The sequence below is a fragment of the Mus caroli genome, chromosome 17 (genome assembly GCF_900094665.2).
Source record: "Mus caroli chromosome 17, CAROLI_EIJ_v1.1, whole genome shotgun sequence".
Lineage (NCBI taxonomy): Eukaryota > Metazoa > Chordata > Mammalia > Rodentia > Muridae > Mus > Mus caroli.
The window spans coordinates 23,702,954-23,720,560 of NC_034586.1; the positions used below are offsets into that span (position 1 = coordinate 23,702,954).

At 47.6% G+C, this 17,607-nt stretch overlaps 1 protein-coding gene across 1 annotated transcript in view; it reads left to right on the forward strand.

The window, feature by feature from the left end:
* The first annotated feature begins 3,287 nt into the window (after positions 1 to 3,287).
* Positions 3,288 to 17,607, forward strand: part of Uhrf1bp1 (UHRF1 binding protein 1) — a 42,877-nt gene continuing 28,557 nt past the window's right edge. Inside the window, exon 1 of the mRNA XM_029471406.1 lies at positions 3,288 to 3,431. Within this exon, the coding sequence (XP_029327266.1) occupies positions 3,385 to 3,431 (47 nt within the window). The 5' untranslated portion in view covers positions 3,288 to 3,384. The remainder of the gene's footprint in view (positions 3,432 to 17,607) is intronic.

Sequence of the window (17,607 nt, forward strand, 5' to 3'; positions counted from 1 at the left end):
TGTAGACCAGGCTGGCCTCGAACTCAGAAATCCACCTGCCTCTGCCTCCCGAGTGCTGGGATTAAAGGCGTGCGCCACCACACCCGGCGCCACTGTGGTTCTTAATGTTGCCAGCTATACAGAATCTAGAAGCAGCGTGTGGAAGGTAGTAGGCCCAACTAAACCACAGCACAGAGAGATTCATTTTGCTGATCTACTACTTTAGGTTTTTTGGTCTCTAGGCCACTTGATTTGGCATTTTTGCCTCAACTCGGTCCAAAAATCCAGTTGGCAAAATGGGCAAGCTCATTACTCAGCTGAGTGTCATGTAGTGCATGCCTTTAGTCCTAGCACTCAGAGGCAGAGGTAGGTAGATTGCTGAGTTCGAGGCCAGCCTTCTCTAAAGAGCAAATTCTCAGACAAACAGAAACCCTGTCTGGAAAAAAACAAAACAAATAATTTTTTAGTTTTTTCATGTAACTTATTTTTATTTTATGCTCATTGGCATTTTGCCTGCATGTATATGTGTGAGGGTGTCAGAGGTGGGAATTGAACCCAGGCCCTCAGGAAGAGCAGCCATTGCTCTTATTTACCTAGCCATCTCTCCAATTCCCTTTCCATTTTTTTCAAGATATGGTCTCCAGGCTGGAGAGATAGCTCAGAGGTAAAGAGCACTGTCTAATCTTCCACAGGTCCTGACTTCAATCTCCAGCAACCATGTGGTGGAACATAACCATCTCTAATGGAATCTTATGTTCTCTTCTGGTGTGTATGCAGAAAAATAAAGGTATTGGTCACCTGGAACCTGGGTTGTCCTAGAAATGGCTATAGAGCTGAGGACGACCTTGTATTCCTTCTAGTCTTGCTTCTTCCTCCTAGGTGCTTCCCTCATGCCTGGCTGCTATCCTGAGATGGCATTGTATTATATAGCCCAGGTTGGCCTTGAACTACCTCAGCTCATGAGGACTGGGATTTTAAGAGCATAGTATCAGCTGGGTGCGGCAGCACACATCTTTAATCCCAGCACTCAGGATTAGGGGCACAGAGGCAGGCCTATCTCTGTGAGTTTTAGGCCAGCCTGGTCTAGAAATTATTTCCAGGATAGACAGGGCTACACAGGAAAACCCTGTCTCAACAAGAAAAACTATTGTCGGACAATTTTCCACCCCCCTCCTTCTCAATCCTCTCTTTTTGATTGATTGATTTTGAGACAGGGTTTCTCTGTGTAGCCCTGGCTGTCCTGAAACTCAGTCTGTAGACCAGGCTGGCTTCAGATTCAAGTAGATCCACCTGCTTCTGCCTCCTGATTGTGGGGACTAAAGGCTTGTGCCATGTTTTTTGGCTCAGTGTTTAAAATTAAAATTAAATCTCCATTTGGAAACATTGCTAGTTATGGAATAGAGTTTCAGAAAGAACTTATGACAGCTTGTGAAAGCTCAATGAATGTTAGTTGCAGTGACTAAAACAGTATAGTCAGGTGTGGTGTGAATTTTGGCGCTCAGGAGGCAGAGACAGGAGGATGGCTGCCACTTTGGCGTCTATCTACATAGCAATTCCCAGGGCTATATCTGGATACCTTGTCTCAATCTCAACCAAGAGTAACCTTTTTTTGTGTGTGTGTTTTTTTTTCGAGACAGGGTTTCTCTGTGTAGCCCTGGCTGTTTTGGAACTCATTTTGTAGACCAAGCTGGCCTCGAACTCAGAAATCTGCCTGCCTTTGCCTCCTGAGTGCTGGGATTAAAGGCGTGTGCCACCATGCCTGGCTCCAAGAGTAAACTTAAAAGACTTGGGGACTGGAGAGATGGCTCCCTGCTTAGTGCTGCTCTAGAGAGCTTAGGTTCAGTGCTCAGCACCCACACCAAGTGGCTCACAACTGCTTGTAACTCCAGTGCCAAAGAATCTGACAGCTTCTGGTCTCTGGGCACTTGCGGGCACATGACATTCACACTCACATAGGAATGCACAGATAAATAAAAACACTCTGTGTCTTTGGGGGGCAGTGTGTCTGAGTGGAGTACTTACCTCATTTGCTTGAGGTAATTAATTCCTACCCCCCCCAAACTTACCAAGAAAGCAAAACCACACTAAATAGTGAGAATTAAAGACATTGGCGCTCATTTCCATTGCTCCCTTTTCAAAGGGCAATTAAGTATATTGAGTCATGTACTAATGATCAATAGACAGATTGGGGTTTTTATTTAAATTTCCTAAAGGGGGCTTTAAGCAAAGTATGTGGGTTAGGTTTGCTGTGGTTGTTTGGCATTTTGACCTCAGCAGTTTGCCAGAATGGTGCATTGGGAAATGAGATCCTTGCACTGAGCCATTGTCATGCATGGAAACAGGATTCAGCTCTTGCCCCAGTTGCGTAGCTTTGGTCAGATGGTATCTGAGTATCTCCTGGATACAGTGAAGAGTGGAAGGAGCCTCCACCTGTGTTTAATGGAGTGGCCCGAGGCTTGGTGAGCACTTTATCACGGAGGCCTTATGTATTTAGCAGCTTGATAACTGCAGATATTTTTCTTGAAACTGGAAGCATTAAAGGTTAGATTTCTTGGGTCAGAGTCAGCTGCTGGAACAGTGTGTCAGCCAGGATCACTGGAACTGTTTCTTACTGTCCTTGCACTTCAGGGTTGAACTGCTTTCCTTTGGGTCTGTGGATGGAATTCTGCCTTACACATGGTGGCAAGCGCATTTCCCCTGAGCTGTGTCCTCAGCTTGAGATTTCAGCTTCGTTGTGATATGAGGACACTTGCAAAGGCTGACACTCGCATAAATTTTAACTTTTTTTTTTTTTTTTTCGAGACAGGGTTTCTCTGTATCGCCTGGCTCTGCCTCTGCCTCCCAAGTGATGGGATTAAAGGTGTGCGCCACCACGCCTGGCTAGAGACAAGGTCTCTCTCTCTCTCTTTTTTTTTTTTTTGTGGTTTTTCGAGACAGCGTTTCTCTGTATAGCCCTGGCTGTCCTGGAACTCACTTTGTAGACCAGACTGGCCTTGAACTCAGAAGAGACAAGGTCTCTTACTGTAACCCTGTCTTGGTACTCCCCATGTAGACAGGGCTGGTCTCAAGGTCCTATATTTGCCTGCCTCTGGCTCAGGAGAGTTTAGAGTAAAGGCGGGTGCCACCTACCACCTCCTGGAAGAGTGAGCCCCGCCCCTGAGCGTGTAAGCCTCGCCCCGCGCTGTTGCCCCGCCCCCTATGCCTCTGAGCTCCCGCCGCCCCGCCCCTCATCCCGTGCGCCTGTGCCGCTGCGCGCGTCCCCGCCCCTCGCCGTGCGCTCTCGCCACGGGGATCCCGGAGTACGGCGTGCGGTCTGGGTGCTGCTCCTCGGGATCCTGCGGCGCCGCACGGGCGGGTGGGAACGCGGCGGAACTCCCGGCGCTGAGTTAGGGGTGACAGAGCGCCATGGCGGTCGCTGTGGCTACAGCAGCCGGTGCCCGCGCCGCGGCGAGGTGAGAGGACGCCTCTTTTCCACAACTGAGGAGGCCACGGCTGCCCGTCTGCCTGCATTCCACGCGGGCCGGGGCTGCAGCATGGCCGGGATCATTAAGAAGCAGATCTTGAAGCATCTGTCCCGGTGAGAGCGCCACCCCGCGTACTCGGTCCTTTTCCGAGTCCTCCGACCTCCCTCCGGCCGCTCTGGGCGAGCGGCTCTGTGCAGCCGCGATTCAACTCTTGCGGGCCGTTGTCGGCGCTGCATTGCTCCCTCGCCCGGGCCGACTCCCTCCCCACCCCGGTCGCCTCCTCCTTCCTCGGCGCGGGTCACCCAGCCCTTTCCTGACCGTATCTCCCAGACCCACACGGAACCTGGCAGGCCAGCCCTCGAGGCCTCTTCCCGCCTGCCGAACCGCCCAGCGCCGGTTCATTTCTGGCTCTGCCGCTCCGTGCTGGATTACCCAGGTCCCCTTCGATTGCAGCGCCGACACCGGCTTTCTCCTTCTGCGAGGCGAGCTCCTCCTCTTCTGTCTGACCCTGTTGCATCACTCTTGAAAAGATATAAACCCTTCACCCGAGGCTGGTCGTCCTTTCGGACCTCCCTCCTTTCTGGGTCCGCTTTCTTCTCCGTACACAGACGGATTGGAGAAAGGTCAGCGGAGGTGGGGGGATAAAGTTTCAGCAACCTTCCCTTTAAGATGCCATGGAGGTTTGTTTGACAGCCAGTGTCCACTTGTGCTTTGTGGCCTCCTGTTAAGCTGTCCTGTCGGCTCTGTATTTGGGGCATGAGGGGTTAGCTGGCAAGACACTTTTCTGCTATATCTGAAGGACTACTGGTCCCTGCGTGATGATGCAGCTTGTTAGAATGGGTGGCTGCGAAAATTGGGAGCTAGCTTTGCAGTTGGTTTTCGCTGCTTATTCTAGCTTGGTGATGGTTGTTAATTTAGGTTGTCTCAGTAGCTCTAGTGATCCAGAGTTTGGCAGCACAGTGACTAGTGGTTTTCAAGAGGTGTGTGTGAGTGTTGCCAGTCAACATGGAACACCAGGGCTTGTGTGAGCCTCTGTCCCTGACGTGGTGTCCCCCGTTGCCTGGCTGACAGTGGCTTATGTGATCGTAGACTTTATTAGCTAGATTCAGATACCTTGTTTGATTAGCTCTGTTATGTGCAGGGCTGAAGGGCCGGCTCCTGGAGTCTGGGCACTTCCTCTTTAACTTTCATCTCTGTGGTGCACACACCCCCGTGGTCCTAGCATTTGGAGGCTGAAGTAGGAGGAGTGAGGTTTTAAGGTCAGCCTAGAGTAGAGTTCCCAGCCAACTTGGACCATGTGGTGAGACAGTGATAAATTAGAAGACTCCATGCGTTTTTATATTGTAAGATTTATTTACGAGCCTCACAGAGAGAGAGCGCTCAGTAGGACACAGGGCATTTTGGGGGTTACAACTTGTGTGGCTAATTGCTCTTATTGGGTATGTGTGTGTTGTCTTGTGTGCGTTCAGGGAGGTGCAGGAGTGCCACAGTGTGCTAGTGGAGGTTGCAGGGCAACTTTGGGGAGTCATTGTCTAGCTCCACTTTCACAATGTGTCCTGGGGATCAAACCCAGGTCATCAGGCTTGTGAGGCAAACACTTTGCCCTGTTGAGCCTTTCTGCTGACCTTTTCTTTGTCTCTTGCTGTCTGTCTGTCTGTCTGTCTGTCTGTCTGTCGGTCCTTCTGTCTCTCTCTCGAGGCAGTGCCTCCCTCACTTTGTAGCTGGAGTTACTGTGCTTCCTGCCTTAGCCTCCTGAGTGCTGGAGTGGTTGGCAATGGACACCATGCCTGGCTTTAGGCATTTTTTTCTGTAGCAGTTTGTGTGGGGGTTAGGAGTGCACACATCTGAGTGTCTCTCAGAGCATCCTGGAATAAGTGAAGGACCCTTGCTGTCGTCCCATGCCTCCCGCTACTTCCACCCCCCTCCTCTTTTTCTTCTTCCTTCCATCCCTCCCTCCTTCCCCCCTTCCTTCCTTTTGAGACAAGGTCTCAGTATGTGTAGTCTTGGTGTCCCGAAACTTGATATTTAGACCAGGCTGGTCTCAAAGTCCCGGAGATTCTCCAGCCTCTGCCCCCTAAGCGCTGGGGTTAAAGGCTTATGACTGGCTTCTTGACGGTGGAAGCAAGCTTAGCAAAGCTAAGTGACTTTCCCAGAAGATAAAGGCCTAGACAGAAGCAGCTTCCTTACTCTGGAGCACTTCCCCTGTGTGCACACGTGTTCCCTGTACCTCCTGTGAGCATACAGTGTTAATGAGACACCCTGGAGCCTTTGCTTTTGTTTTTTGTTTTTGTTTTTTAAGACAGGGTGTCATGTAACCTGAGCTGGCAACAGTCTTTCCCGGCACATTTGGTGATTCCTGGGAGCAGAAAGCCTGTTTGCTTTAAGAAAAATAGGGACAGTACATCTGATGTGGAGGGCTGTTTCTGATCTCCCAGGGGTTGGGAGGAGGAAGAGGTTGTGTTTTGGCAGCAACTTCAGCCCCCTGCAGAGGAGTAGGACCTGGATCTGGTTGGCCCAAATTCCCAGGGCCTTTGTTTACCTCAGACTCACTCCTTAGTCCTGTGAGACTTTGATATGCATTGTACTCTCCACCACAGCTAGGGAGGTGGCTTGTGGAACCTGATAGGGAGGTCTGTAGAGTTCCTGCGTTAACTGTGGTGTGGCAGGTGTCTGACAGAGCAGTGCCTCCTGGGACAGTAGCCTACAGCAGAGAGGACAGGCCAGTGACAACAAATTGCCTTCCAGTGAGTTTATTAATTTCAGCTATTTCTTTTTTTTTTTTGGTTTTTCGAGACAGGGTTTCTCTGTATAGCCCTGGCTGTCCTGGAACTCACTTTGTAGACCAGGCTGGCCTCGAACTCAGCTATTTCTTTTGATTGCATTCCCTAGCTAGGTACTGGCCAAGGCGCTGGAGAGGCTGCTGGAATTTTACCCATGGTTTAGATGACCATTGTCCAATGTGAATCGCTTTAACACCCCATTGAATGTTCATTGAAGTGGACCCGTGAAAAGAGTTCTACTTACCGACATGAAATAGTTATTTATTTAGAAAATTGTGGGAATTTGTTGGGAGTAGTGGTGTACACCTGTAATCTCAGCATTTGGGAGACTGAGGCAGGAAGGCCTTGAATTTGAGGCCTATGTGAGCCATTTATTAAGACCCTAAACAAATGCTAAAATAGACTTTTCACTGATTTCGTTTTTTCCTGTTGTTCTCTCTTCTTGAGAATGCACCTGGCTCAGCCTTTGGAGTACTGGTCATGCTGGTGTAACCCCACCATGCCTGGGGTTTCCTGCTTTAGACCACCTCAGCTAGTGACCTGGGATTGGACAAATAAGAGGGTATAAGGTAGGATGTGCAATCGGCCAGGGCACTCTGTAAATGGAAAGGGCGTGGGCTTTGGAGCCACTCGGACAAAGCAGATCTGTCTAGCCCTGCTGTTCTTGATCAGGGAGGGTGTCCCCAGCTATGCTGTTATTGACTGTAAGTGATGAGAAGAGTAATGGGAGCTGGCAAGAATGTTTCTGAGAAGTAGGGATGCAGTGTTCGTTATAGGGCCTGACGTTGAAGGAGTGCTTAATAAAGAGTAGGTGTAGCCGGGCGGTGGTGGTACCAGAGCTCAGAAGCAGGCTGGTGGATCTGAGTCTGAGGACAGCCAGGACTACACAGAGAAACCCTGTCTCAAAAAGACCAAATAATAATAATGATAATAATAATAATAATAATAGTAATAATAGTAGCAGTAGTAAAGAGTAGTTGTAAGATATGGCTGGAGGAGTTAGGGTCAGGGTCAAAGCATGGGTGGCAAAAACTCACAGGAAATCTTAGGTATTTACTCAGAGTGACTAGAAAATGTCGCCCAAGATTTTAAAATGGAGGTGCATAGGAAGTCATAGGAAGTTTCAGACTCCCTTTTGGAGGACAAGGAATTCTGACTGAGTTGAGCTGTTGCTGTTCCTGACCGGGGCCTTCCAGTACTCCAGAGTATCAAAGCTCTGAAAGGTCTTGAAGAGCGATCGGCTGGGCCACTCCACCCTATGGCCAGGGCCGCACAGGCCTCGGCTCCCAGCGGCCTCTAGGTGGAAATCTGGAAGACTATTCTCACCTTGTAGTCAGGTTCCTTTGTGCCAGACTAGAGGTTAACACCGTCACCTCTCTGGTGAGAATTCTGTCTGTTTGCTACTGAACGCTCAAAATCTGTCTCTTCTCACTTTTTCTGATGTTGCTTTAGAATAAACAATAAGCCACTCGTATTTATGTACTTACTAAGGCAGCATTTATTGATGGCTGTCTGAACTAGTAAGGGTCTTGCAGTCTTGTGATGACTGAAGTTATTGCCGCGGGCCTTAAGCTTTCTTTACAGAGGAAGTATTTCAGCAGAAGGGTTAATAACTTGCCCACAGTCACAGCAAGCGAGTGATGGAGGGAGATTTCAGTGCAGGCTGCATCCTGGAGCTGCCCACCAACCCCCATTGGTGATTATGATGCTCCACTGTCTGTTCTGTGTGTCAGTCTGTACACGGCACCCACTTGAAGCCTCTGCTGGAGAAGCGATATTCCCAGTGCTCAGAGGCGCTTCCCCCCCCCCCCCCCCCCCGCCCTGCTTTCTTTCACAATTACCTCCATCAAAATGGAACCAACATCTTGTTTTATAGAGTGGGATTGCATAGTGTATATGCTTTAAAAATTTTTGTTTGAATTGGTATTTTGGTTTTGTAGTACAGGGTCTAGAACTCAGGGCTTTGTGCACCTGGGGCCAGTGTCCTGCCCTTGAGCTCAGCCACATCTCCATTTTTCATTTCTTGAGACAGAGTTTCTGTAGCCCATGTTGGCTTCAAACTCTCCAGTCTAAGGTGTAGAGTTGTGCACTGCTTTTAGCTTGCCCACTTCCCGCCCTGGGGTCCGAGAGATTGAACCCAGTGAGTGCCTCATGCATGGAAGGTAAACACTACCAGTTGTCCCCAGCCATCGTTGTCATTCATTCATTCATGCATCCATAAACGTGTTTATAAGCATTTTATTTACTATGTATGTATGTGTTACGAGTTTGCACCACTGTATCTGCTATTTGGCGTAAGCATTGTGTGTGTGTTCTTGTGTATGTGTGTGAATGTGCTTACATGTCATTTCTCAGTAGCTGTCCAGCAGTTTTCTCCCTGGGACCTGAAACTCACTGATGAAGGTGAGGAGGAGCTAGCTGGCCAGTGAACTCCTGCAATCCTCCTGCCTCTGCCTCCCTAGAGCAGATTAGCAGCCTGCTCTAGCATGGCTGACTCTGTGTGGATGCTGAGGACTGAATGCAGGTCCTCGTGCTGGCACAGTGAGTGTGACCAACCAGCCTCTCCCTAGCCCCTGTCTGTTGTTTTAGCCGAGAGCATGCTTACAGCGTGTTGCAGACCGCATGATCTTTTTGTTTGTGGGAACATAATCCACTTTACTTATACTTGCTGTGGTTGAATATTTTGTATTTTCCCAGTGAGTACCATTATGAATGTGTCTTTTGACACACACCGTCCAGAGTCTGTTTGAGACTGGGTTGTAGACTGTGGGTTTTCATGAATGCATTCTTACATGATGCCCTAATGGGCATGGCTACAGCTGGAGGGGGTGGGATCTGAGTACCCAGATTCTTGACAACACTTGGCATTTTCTGTCCTCTCATTTTGGCCATTCTGAAAGATGCATATAATTTTATTTTGAAAAGCTGGATGTGGTGGCTCTCAACAATTGAGAAGCTGAAGGCAGGAGGATTGCCTACAGTCTTGAGATTGGGCTGCGGTACAGTATGGAGCCTTGTCTCAAAACCCACAGGAAAGCAAAGCTTAAAGAAACCTTCCGTTTGGTAAAGCACACGAATCCTCCGTCTGTCTGCTCAGTCTGTGCGATTCTGAGGACTGAAGCCATGCGTGCTGCTTAGCACGTGCCGACGGAGCTAAAGAGAGTCCAGTCTCTGTTCGGTTTTTAATCTCGGATGTCCCATCCCTAAACACACGATGTCATCCCAGAATAATATTCAGATTACAAAGGGACAGTGGAGATGGGGCATTTCCAACCATGGCAGAAATTGTTTCTAACTTGGATTGCATGGGGCAGCTGTCAGAATAACTATTATATAGTAAATGAGTTAAAGGGGTCATTTGGTCTTCTGCTCTGTAATCTTAGCAACCCATTGACACATCATTTTATTTTTTCCCACAGAAATAGATGTTTGAATTGCATAGCTTTCCTGTGATTTTTTAAAATATTTAATTTATATATAGGAGTATACTGTTACTGTCTTCAAACACATTAGAAGAGGGCATCAGATCCCATTACAGATGGTTGTGAGCCACCATGTGGTTGCTGGAAATTGAACTCAAGACCTCTGGAAGAGCACTCTAGATGGCTCTTAACCACTAAGCCATCTCTCCAGCCCCCTTTCTTATGATTTTTAAGACAGTGTCTCTCTCTCTCATATTTGTATGTGTTTCAGTGTGTCTATGTGCGAGTGTGCCTGTTTCAAGTAGAGTCTTCTCTCTCCTTCCACCTTGTGGTCCCTTGCATTGAACTCAGGCCCTGGAGCTTGCTGTTAGAACCTGTCACCTGCTAAGCTATGTATTGGCTTGAGATAGTCTCTCTGTGTAGCTGATTTAGTCTGGGATTTGGTAAATAGCTCTTCCTTCCTGAGTTTTCTGAGTCTTGCATTACATGGCTGAGCCACTATGCCTGGCAAAAGATAATACTTGTATTTTGTTTTTCAAGACAGGGTTTCTCTGTGTAAGCCTGCCTGTCCTGGAACTCATGTAGACAAGGCTGGCCTTGAACTTCATAGAGATCTGCTTGCCTTTGCCTCTCTTGTGCTGGGTTTAAAGGTGTGTGGCACCACCTCAGACTTATGCTTCTTGTAAAAAGTACTTTATTTTAATTTTTAAAATAAATTTACATTTTAAAAAATTATACAATTATACATTTCTCTCCTCCTACCCCCTGCCCTGTTCTCCCTTCAGACTCTCCTGCATAGTCCCAGCCTCTTCATGACTCTTTTTCTGGTAACATTTCATTAAAACCAGAAACTTTGGGGCTAGAGAGGTGACTCAACAGTTAAGAGCACTGTTGTCCCTGCGGCCCACCTGGGTTCAGTTCCCAGCACCCATGTGGTGCTCAGAACCATGCATAACTGCCGTTTCAATGTCTTCTCCTAAGGTCTGAGGGCACTAGGCTTGCAATTGGTATATAAACACACATGTTAGGGAAACATACATGTTAGCGAAACACACTGAGTAAAATCAATCTAAAAACAATTTAAGAAAACTTGAGGACGGAGTATACCAGCTTAGTGGTCTAGCACATTTCAGGGCCTGCTGTAGTCTTCAGCAGCACAGGCAGGAGTGGATCTCAGTAGTGAGACGTGCCTGCCTTGAGAAGTCAGCTGAGAGCATGCTGCACGGCAGAGACTCTAGGACTAGAGAGCTAGAGGACTAGAGACTCCAGCTCTCGAGAGCCCTAGGACTCACTTTCTGTGAATTCAAAGCCGTGTGCTCAGCTAGTTTCTTAGCTTCTTGGAATTTTAGTTTCCTGTCTATAAAACTGCACACGCGCTGTTTTGGACTTGGTTCTTCTCCGCAGAAGAATGCTGGGCATTGAATCTAGGGTCCCACACACTCGGCAAGTGCTCTGGGGCTACACAGCCAGCTACATGGTTTTTTTTGAGACGTGGTCTCTCTCACTGTGTAGCCCTCGAGTTTGTAATCAATCCTCCTGCCTCAGTCTCCCTAGTGCCGAGATTATATGTGCCCACTGCCATGCCAGATTGGAAATCACATTTTAAAAAGAACATGACTGCTTCACTGTGCCATCTTGGCACAGGGACTTTGCTGCTCTTCTCTGGAACATTCCACCTTGGGCAGGTGATCTCTGAGTTCTAGGCCAGCCTGTTCTATAGAGCCAGTTCCAGGTCGGCTGGGGCCACACAGAGAAACCTTGAAAAACCAAAACCAAACTAAAAACAACAAACAAACAAACAAAAACAAAATAAACACACTTATTGTAGAGTGTGTGAGTCTCCCATGTGTGTAGAAACCAGAGGACAAGTTCGTGGAGTCAGTTTTCTTCTTGTACTTTATGTGGATTCTGGGACCAGGTTCAGGTCATCCTTCTGTGTGGCAAGTGTTTTACCCGCTGTGCCATCTCCCCACCCATTCGCGTTCACTTCTCACATTCCCGTGTGTGCTATGCATGTGGGCATGCGTAACTTTGAGTGTGAGTGGATATGGATACGGTGTACGAAAGAGGAGACTCAGTGTCGACACTGGGGATTATCCTCCAGTGTTCTCCAGACTTAGTCCTTGAGGCAGACTGTCAGTCAAACCCAGAACTCCCCAGAATGGCTAATCTCAGTGGCCAGCTTGCTTTGAGATTGCCCTGTTTCTGCCTTCTGGGGCTGGAGTTACAGTCAGACTGTCTGTCATGCTGCCTTCCACTTGTTTCCACGGGTAGATCTTGTAATGGAGTAGGGATGAATGCTTTCACTGAGCTGGAAAAGAGAAGGCAATGTCTCCTCGTGCATGGCGCGTGCTGTGGGGAGACTGGGGCCATAGCATAGCGTGTCTTAGTTACTGTGATGTCGCTCCCAAGAGACTACAACCACCGGGCGTGGCGGCGCACGCCTTTAATCCCAGCGCCCAGGAGGCAGAGGCAGGCGGATTTCTGAGTTTGAGGCCAGCCTGGTCTACAAAGTGAGCTCCAGGACAGCCAGGGCTACAGAGAAACCCTGTCTCGACCCCCCCCCCCCCAAAAAAAAAAAGACAACAATAAGGCAGCTCTTGTAAGGGATGCATTTAATGGGGGTGGGGGCCTTGCTCACAGTTTTAGAGACTTAGTCCATTATCATCATGGCGGGAAGCAGACAGGTGTGGTGCTGTACCTACTATTAAGTGAGAGTTGCATGTTGATCCATAGGTAGCAGGCAGAGACCTAGACACTGCCCAGAGACATACCTGCCTACAAGAACTCATTTCCTAAGCCTTTCCAAACAGTTCATTAACTGGGGACCAAACATTCACACGTTCAAACCCCACAGAGACAATTTTCATTCAAGCCACCAGAGGGTGAAAGAGCCAGAGTGTGTACACTGGATTGATCCCTTAGGGAGTTTACTCAGTCATTAGAGGGCCTTTAGTTACCTCACTTTATAGGACCTGGCGAAAGAATAATCAGTGAGAATGGTTGTACTCACAGCCCAGCTCTTTCTCCAGATGGATAGTAGCCCCACAGCAGAGGGGCTGTCGTCCCTCTTGGTGTCTTCAATAGAGTCTAAGGACAGGGAGATACCGTGGCTTAGTCTATGAAGACACTGGGTTTTGGGGTGAGAGAGACCACCACCTGCAGGCTGTCTTTTCCTTTCTGTATGTGTGCTATCGTGTGCATGCTGTGGGCTGTGTGCACGCTGTGGGCTGTGTGCACGCTAGGGGCTGTGTGCACGCTGTGGGCTGTGTGCATGCTAGGGGCTGTGTGCATGCTAGGGGCTGTGAGTACACATTCTGTCACTAAGTAACTGCAGCAAAAAGAAACAATGAAACCCCCCCCACGGAACCAGAGTTAGAGGAGTGGTACAAGTAAGTCAGGTGTGTGAGGGAAGACCGGTGCACGGAGACCCATGCTGGAGACAGCTTTTCCCTCGGCAGGCAGCCCATGCTGACTGGGAACCACAGTCCTCCCGCCGGAGCATCCCCACATGTGGACTTGAGAGTGTGTCTTGGAATTGGGAAGCCTTAGCTCTGGGGAAAGGTACTCCAGTTCAGCCAGGTATCAAGCAGTCTCCTTTATCTGTCTGTTACTGGTGCCAGAAACAAGTACTAGAGAATATTTTCTTTTCTTTTTCTTTTTGGTTTTTTTCAAGACAGGGTTTCTCTGTATAGCTCTGGCTGTCCTGGAACTCACTTTGTAAACCAGGCTGGCCTCGAACTCAGAAATCCGCCCATGTTATCAGTCTGTATTGATTGTAAAGAGGGAGAGCTAAAGTTTAAAATTAATGTTAGCTATTTAGGTGAAGGGCATGAAGACTGTACTAACTTTCTAGGAAACCAGGAATGAGCCACACGCATTAGGCAGGCTGTTCTTCGTTTGCCTACTTAAGTAATCTTTTACATGTATGCTCAGATACATGTTGTTGGTTGTATATAACTTGGCTGACAGCCCATAACTGAAGAGTTTTGAAGGAGGTTAGAGGCTATAGTAGTTAAGAACTCAAAACTCGGGCTGGTGAGATGGCTCAGTGGGTAAGAGCACCCGACTGCTCTTCCGAAGGTCCAGAGTTCAAATCCCAGCAACCACATGGTGGCTCACAACCATCCGTAACAAGATCTGGCGCCCTCTTCTGGAGTGTCTGAAGACAGCTACAGTGTACTTACATATAATGAATAAATAAATCTTTAAAAAAAAAAAAGAACTCAAAACTCTCTGAAACTCCACTTCCAGGGGATCCAGTGCCCTCTTCTGACTCTGTGGTATAGCACAGACTTGGCACACACACATACTTGCAGGCAAAGCACTTTTGCTCATAAGATAAGTCTAACTTTAAAGAAAGTTTTGGAGAATATGAGTAGTGAGATATTAGTAAGTGACTGACTGGAAGTGCGGTGCGTGCTTCACCTACCGGTGTGTCTGTGCACTGCGTGCATATGGTATCTGTGGAAGCCGGAAGAGGGCATTAGATTCCCTGGAACTGGAGTTACAGGCAGTTGTGAGCTACCATGTGGGTGCAGGGAATTGGATCTCGGTTCTCTTCCAAGAGTAGTAAGTGTTCTTAAACCACTGAGCCATCTCTCCAGCCCCTGCAATTTTCACGTCTAAGTGTAAAGTTTAGAGCCTGAGGTCCAGTAGAAACTGTTCCAGTGCGGGACAGCTTCCTACGCTCACCCAGATTCAGACAGCTTAAGCTGGCTCCTGGTCAGACCTGTGAGGGCCTTAGAGGAGGGAGATGCAAAGGCGCCAACCTTTCCTCTCATGGAGTAAGATCCTTTAGATCGTGGGTCTCAGCAAGAGTTGCTTTGGGTTGTCACCTTGGATGAGGAGTGTGACAAATGCTGACTGGGGGGAGATGCTGATTTGCTGTTGCTGATGGCAGAGTCTTATAGCTGGACGTACTCTCTAAAGCCAGCAAGGTGACTCGTGCTTGTAACCCAGGTGCTAGAGGCTGGGGCGGGAGAATTGAGAGCAGCCTGCTCTCCACAGTGATTTCCAGGACAGCCTGAACTGGAATGAGCCCTTGTCTAAAGAGTTTGAGCCTGGGTAATTCCAGTACTTGGGAGGTGGAGGCAGAGATTGAGAGATTGAGGCTAGCTTTGACTACATAGCGAGTCTGAGGTCAACCCAGGCTAGCTGTATGTGATCTTCCCTCTTGTCACATGAGAGTCTGGTAATGTTAAGTGTCGTCCTCTGTAGCTCTTCCACCTGATTTTTTGGAAAGGGTCTCTTAATGAACTTGGAATACCTGTTTGTAGACTGCCTGGCCAGCAAGCCCCCCAGGATTAGATCAGCCCCTCCCTGCCTTCACCAAGTGCCATGGCAACAACTTGGCATTCTGTGAGCATGCTGGGGAATCCAGGCTTGGGTTCTTACACTTGAACAGCAAGCACTTTACCAACTGAGCACCCTCCTCGAACACATTCTATAGCATAGAGTTCACTGATTTAATAACATGCTTGCTGTGTTACGGTATTAGGCATAGAGAGATTTGTTACGCATCAGCAGATAGTAAAACAAGATAGAAAAATAGTATTTACTGTACAGAGAGTTCAAAGCCAGCCTAGGATGCATAAGGTCTTATTTTAAAATCAACAAAAAGCCAACAGCACAGTAAGTTTAAATACAGTAGAGATTAAAATGTCTTTAGATTCTGTTAGCTGTTTCAGGCCCCAGTCACTACAACACAGTAGCATCCTGCACAGTCCAGGAATCCCCTCCTCACCTTTGCTTAGAGTAACCAAGTTGAGACCTCACCCTGGCATCTGCAAACAGATTTGAGCGTCCTCTGTTCAGTCTTCCTTAGTCTATAGCAAGAATGTCCCTTACCCCACAGTAGGAGCATTCTGCTGTGGCTCAAGACAACCTGCGTCATGGGAAACCCTTGTTTGTTGCTCCCACTGATTCAGACCATGTGACCCTTTACTCTTTGGAGACAGGGTTTCTCTGTGTAGCCCTGGCTGTCCAGGAGCTCACACTGTAGACCAGGCTGGCCTTGAACTCAGAAATCTGCCTTCCTCTGCCTCCCAAGTGTTGGGATTAAAGGCATATGCCACCCATCATACTTGGTTTTTCAGTGTTTTGTTTTTGTTTTTGATAGCTGGTGGCTGGAAAGGATTTATTCAGCTTTATCTTGACATGGCCGACTGCCTAGGAAGTGCCATGAAAAAGAGCCAGCATACTTGCTGAAATTTAAGAATGAAGGTGCCTGATGTTATCCTCTGATCAGCACGTGTCTGTTCACACACAGCTTGTGTGCACACTCATATGCAGGCACACACATGGACATAAACATACATGTATGTGTACAGGCACAAAATGCTGTGCTATTTTAAGTAAAGAGTGACCATCTATGATTCCTACTATATTAGATATCCCAAATAGGCAAAACTATAGACACATGAACTGATGGTTGACTAGGACTGCTCTGAGGGACTAATGAGGGGGGGGGGTGGCAGCAAAGGCATGGGTTTTCTTAGTGAAGGGATAATGAAACTGCTCTAAAGTTGGTTTTACTTGTGGTTGCACAACTGACAGTACTAAGTTACTGACTCGTGCACTGTAAATGGATGGGTTATATGGCATGTGGTTGTTCTTCCATGGAAGTGTTATCATAGGCAGGTTTTATTAGCTACAAGATGTCCAGCTAAATCAAGATAAGAACAAAGAAAACCATTTCTGGTCTGGGAATAGCTTGCTCAACACACGTCCTCAAAGCCTCTAGTTGCACTGTGAAAACAGGAGGTTCAAGGTCATCTCTGGCTACACAGCAAGTTCAAGGTCAGTCTGGATTACATGAGAGACTATCTCAAGCCAGTGACAGACCTAAGATTCCTATTAGTGACAGTGAAAGATTAAGACCCTGAAAGCAGTGGGAGATTACTTCAACAGCAGAAGATGGTGGATGAAACTTCAATAGCTGAAAGAAGCTCTACAAACTTCATACCCAGCTAAAATGTCCTTTAAAGGTATGTGGTCAGTTGAAAGACTTCCTTGGCAAATCTTGAGCATTTGAATACTTGGTCTCCAGCTGTTGTTGTTTGGGGAAGACTAAAAGTGTGACCTTGCTGGAGGAAGTACGCCACAGGGGTAAGCTTTGATATTTCAAAAGCCTCATGCTGTTTCAAGTTATTCCCTGTCTCTTGCTTGTAGTTTGACATATGAGGTCTGGGCTGCTGTTCCAGCTAATCCTTTTGCTCTGTCATAGACTCTAGCCCTCTGGAACCGTAAGCTAAAAATAAAACTATTATCCTAAAGTTATCTTGATCTTGGTGTTTTATCTCAGCAGTAGAAAAGTAATCAAGACAAAATAGATGAGGTAGAGATATTTTTAGTTGTAAAAGTGAGGATTCTAGCCCCAATACAAGGTGTACTTACTGAAGGACGTTCTTCAGAATGAAGAGGAAGCTAGGACCTACAGGAAAGTTCTCTTATTTCTGTAAAAGACTAGGGTTTTTCTATTTATGTTATATAGAGGGGTTCTTATAATACTGCACACAGCACCTGCAGAATTCTCATTTCAAATGCACAAGGAGTGTGTACACCAAGTAGGCCATACCTTGATCAATAAATTCTTTGAATAATTTTCAAGATACTGAGCAGCTGTCAGTCGGCTCTGCAGGTGAGAACACTGGCTGTTCTTCTGCAGAACCCAGATTTGATCCCCGGCTCCCACACAGATGCTCACAACTGCCTGTAATTCTAGTTCCAGGGAATATGACACCCTCTGGCCTCTGTGGGTACCAGACATTTATGGGGTGCTCATACATACATGCAGTCAAAACACACATAATAAAGAAAATTTAAAAAATGAAAAAAAATTCAAGATACTGAAAACTTAGTGTGTTCCCTGAGAGTAATAGAATTAAATTAGAAAACAGTAGCTAAGCCGGGCGTGGTGGCGCACGCCTTTAATCCCAGCACTCGGGAGGCAGAGGCAGG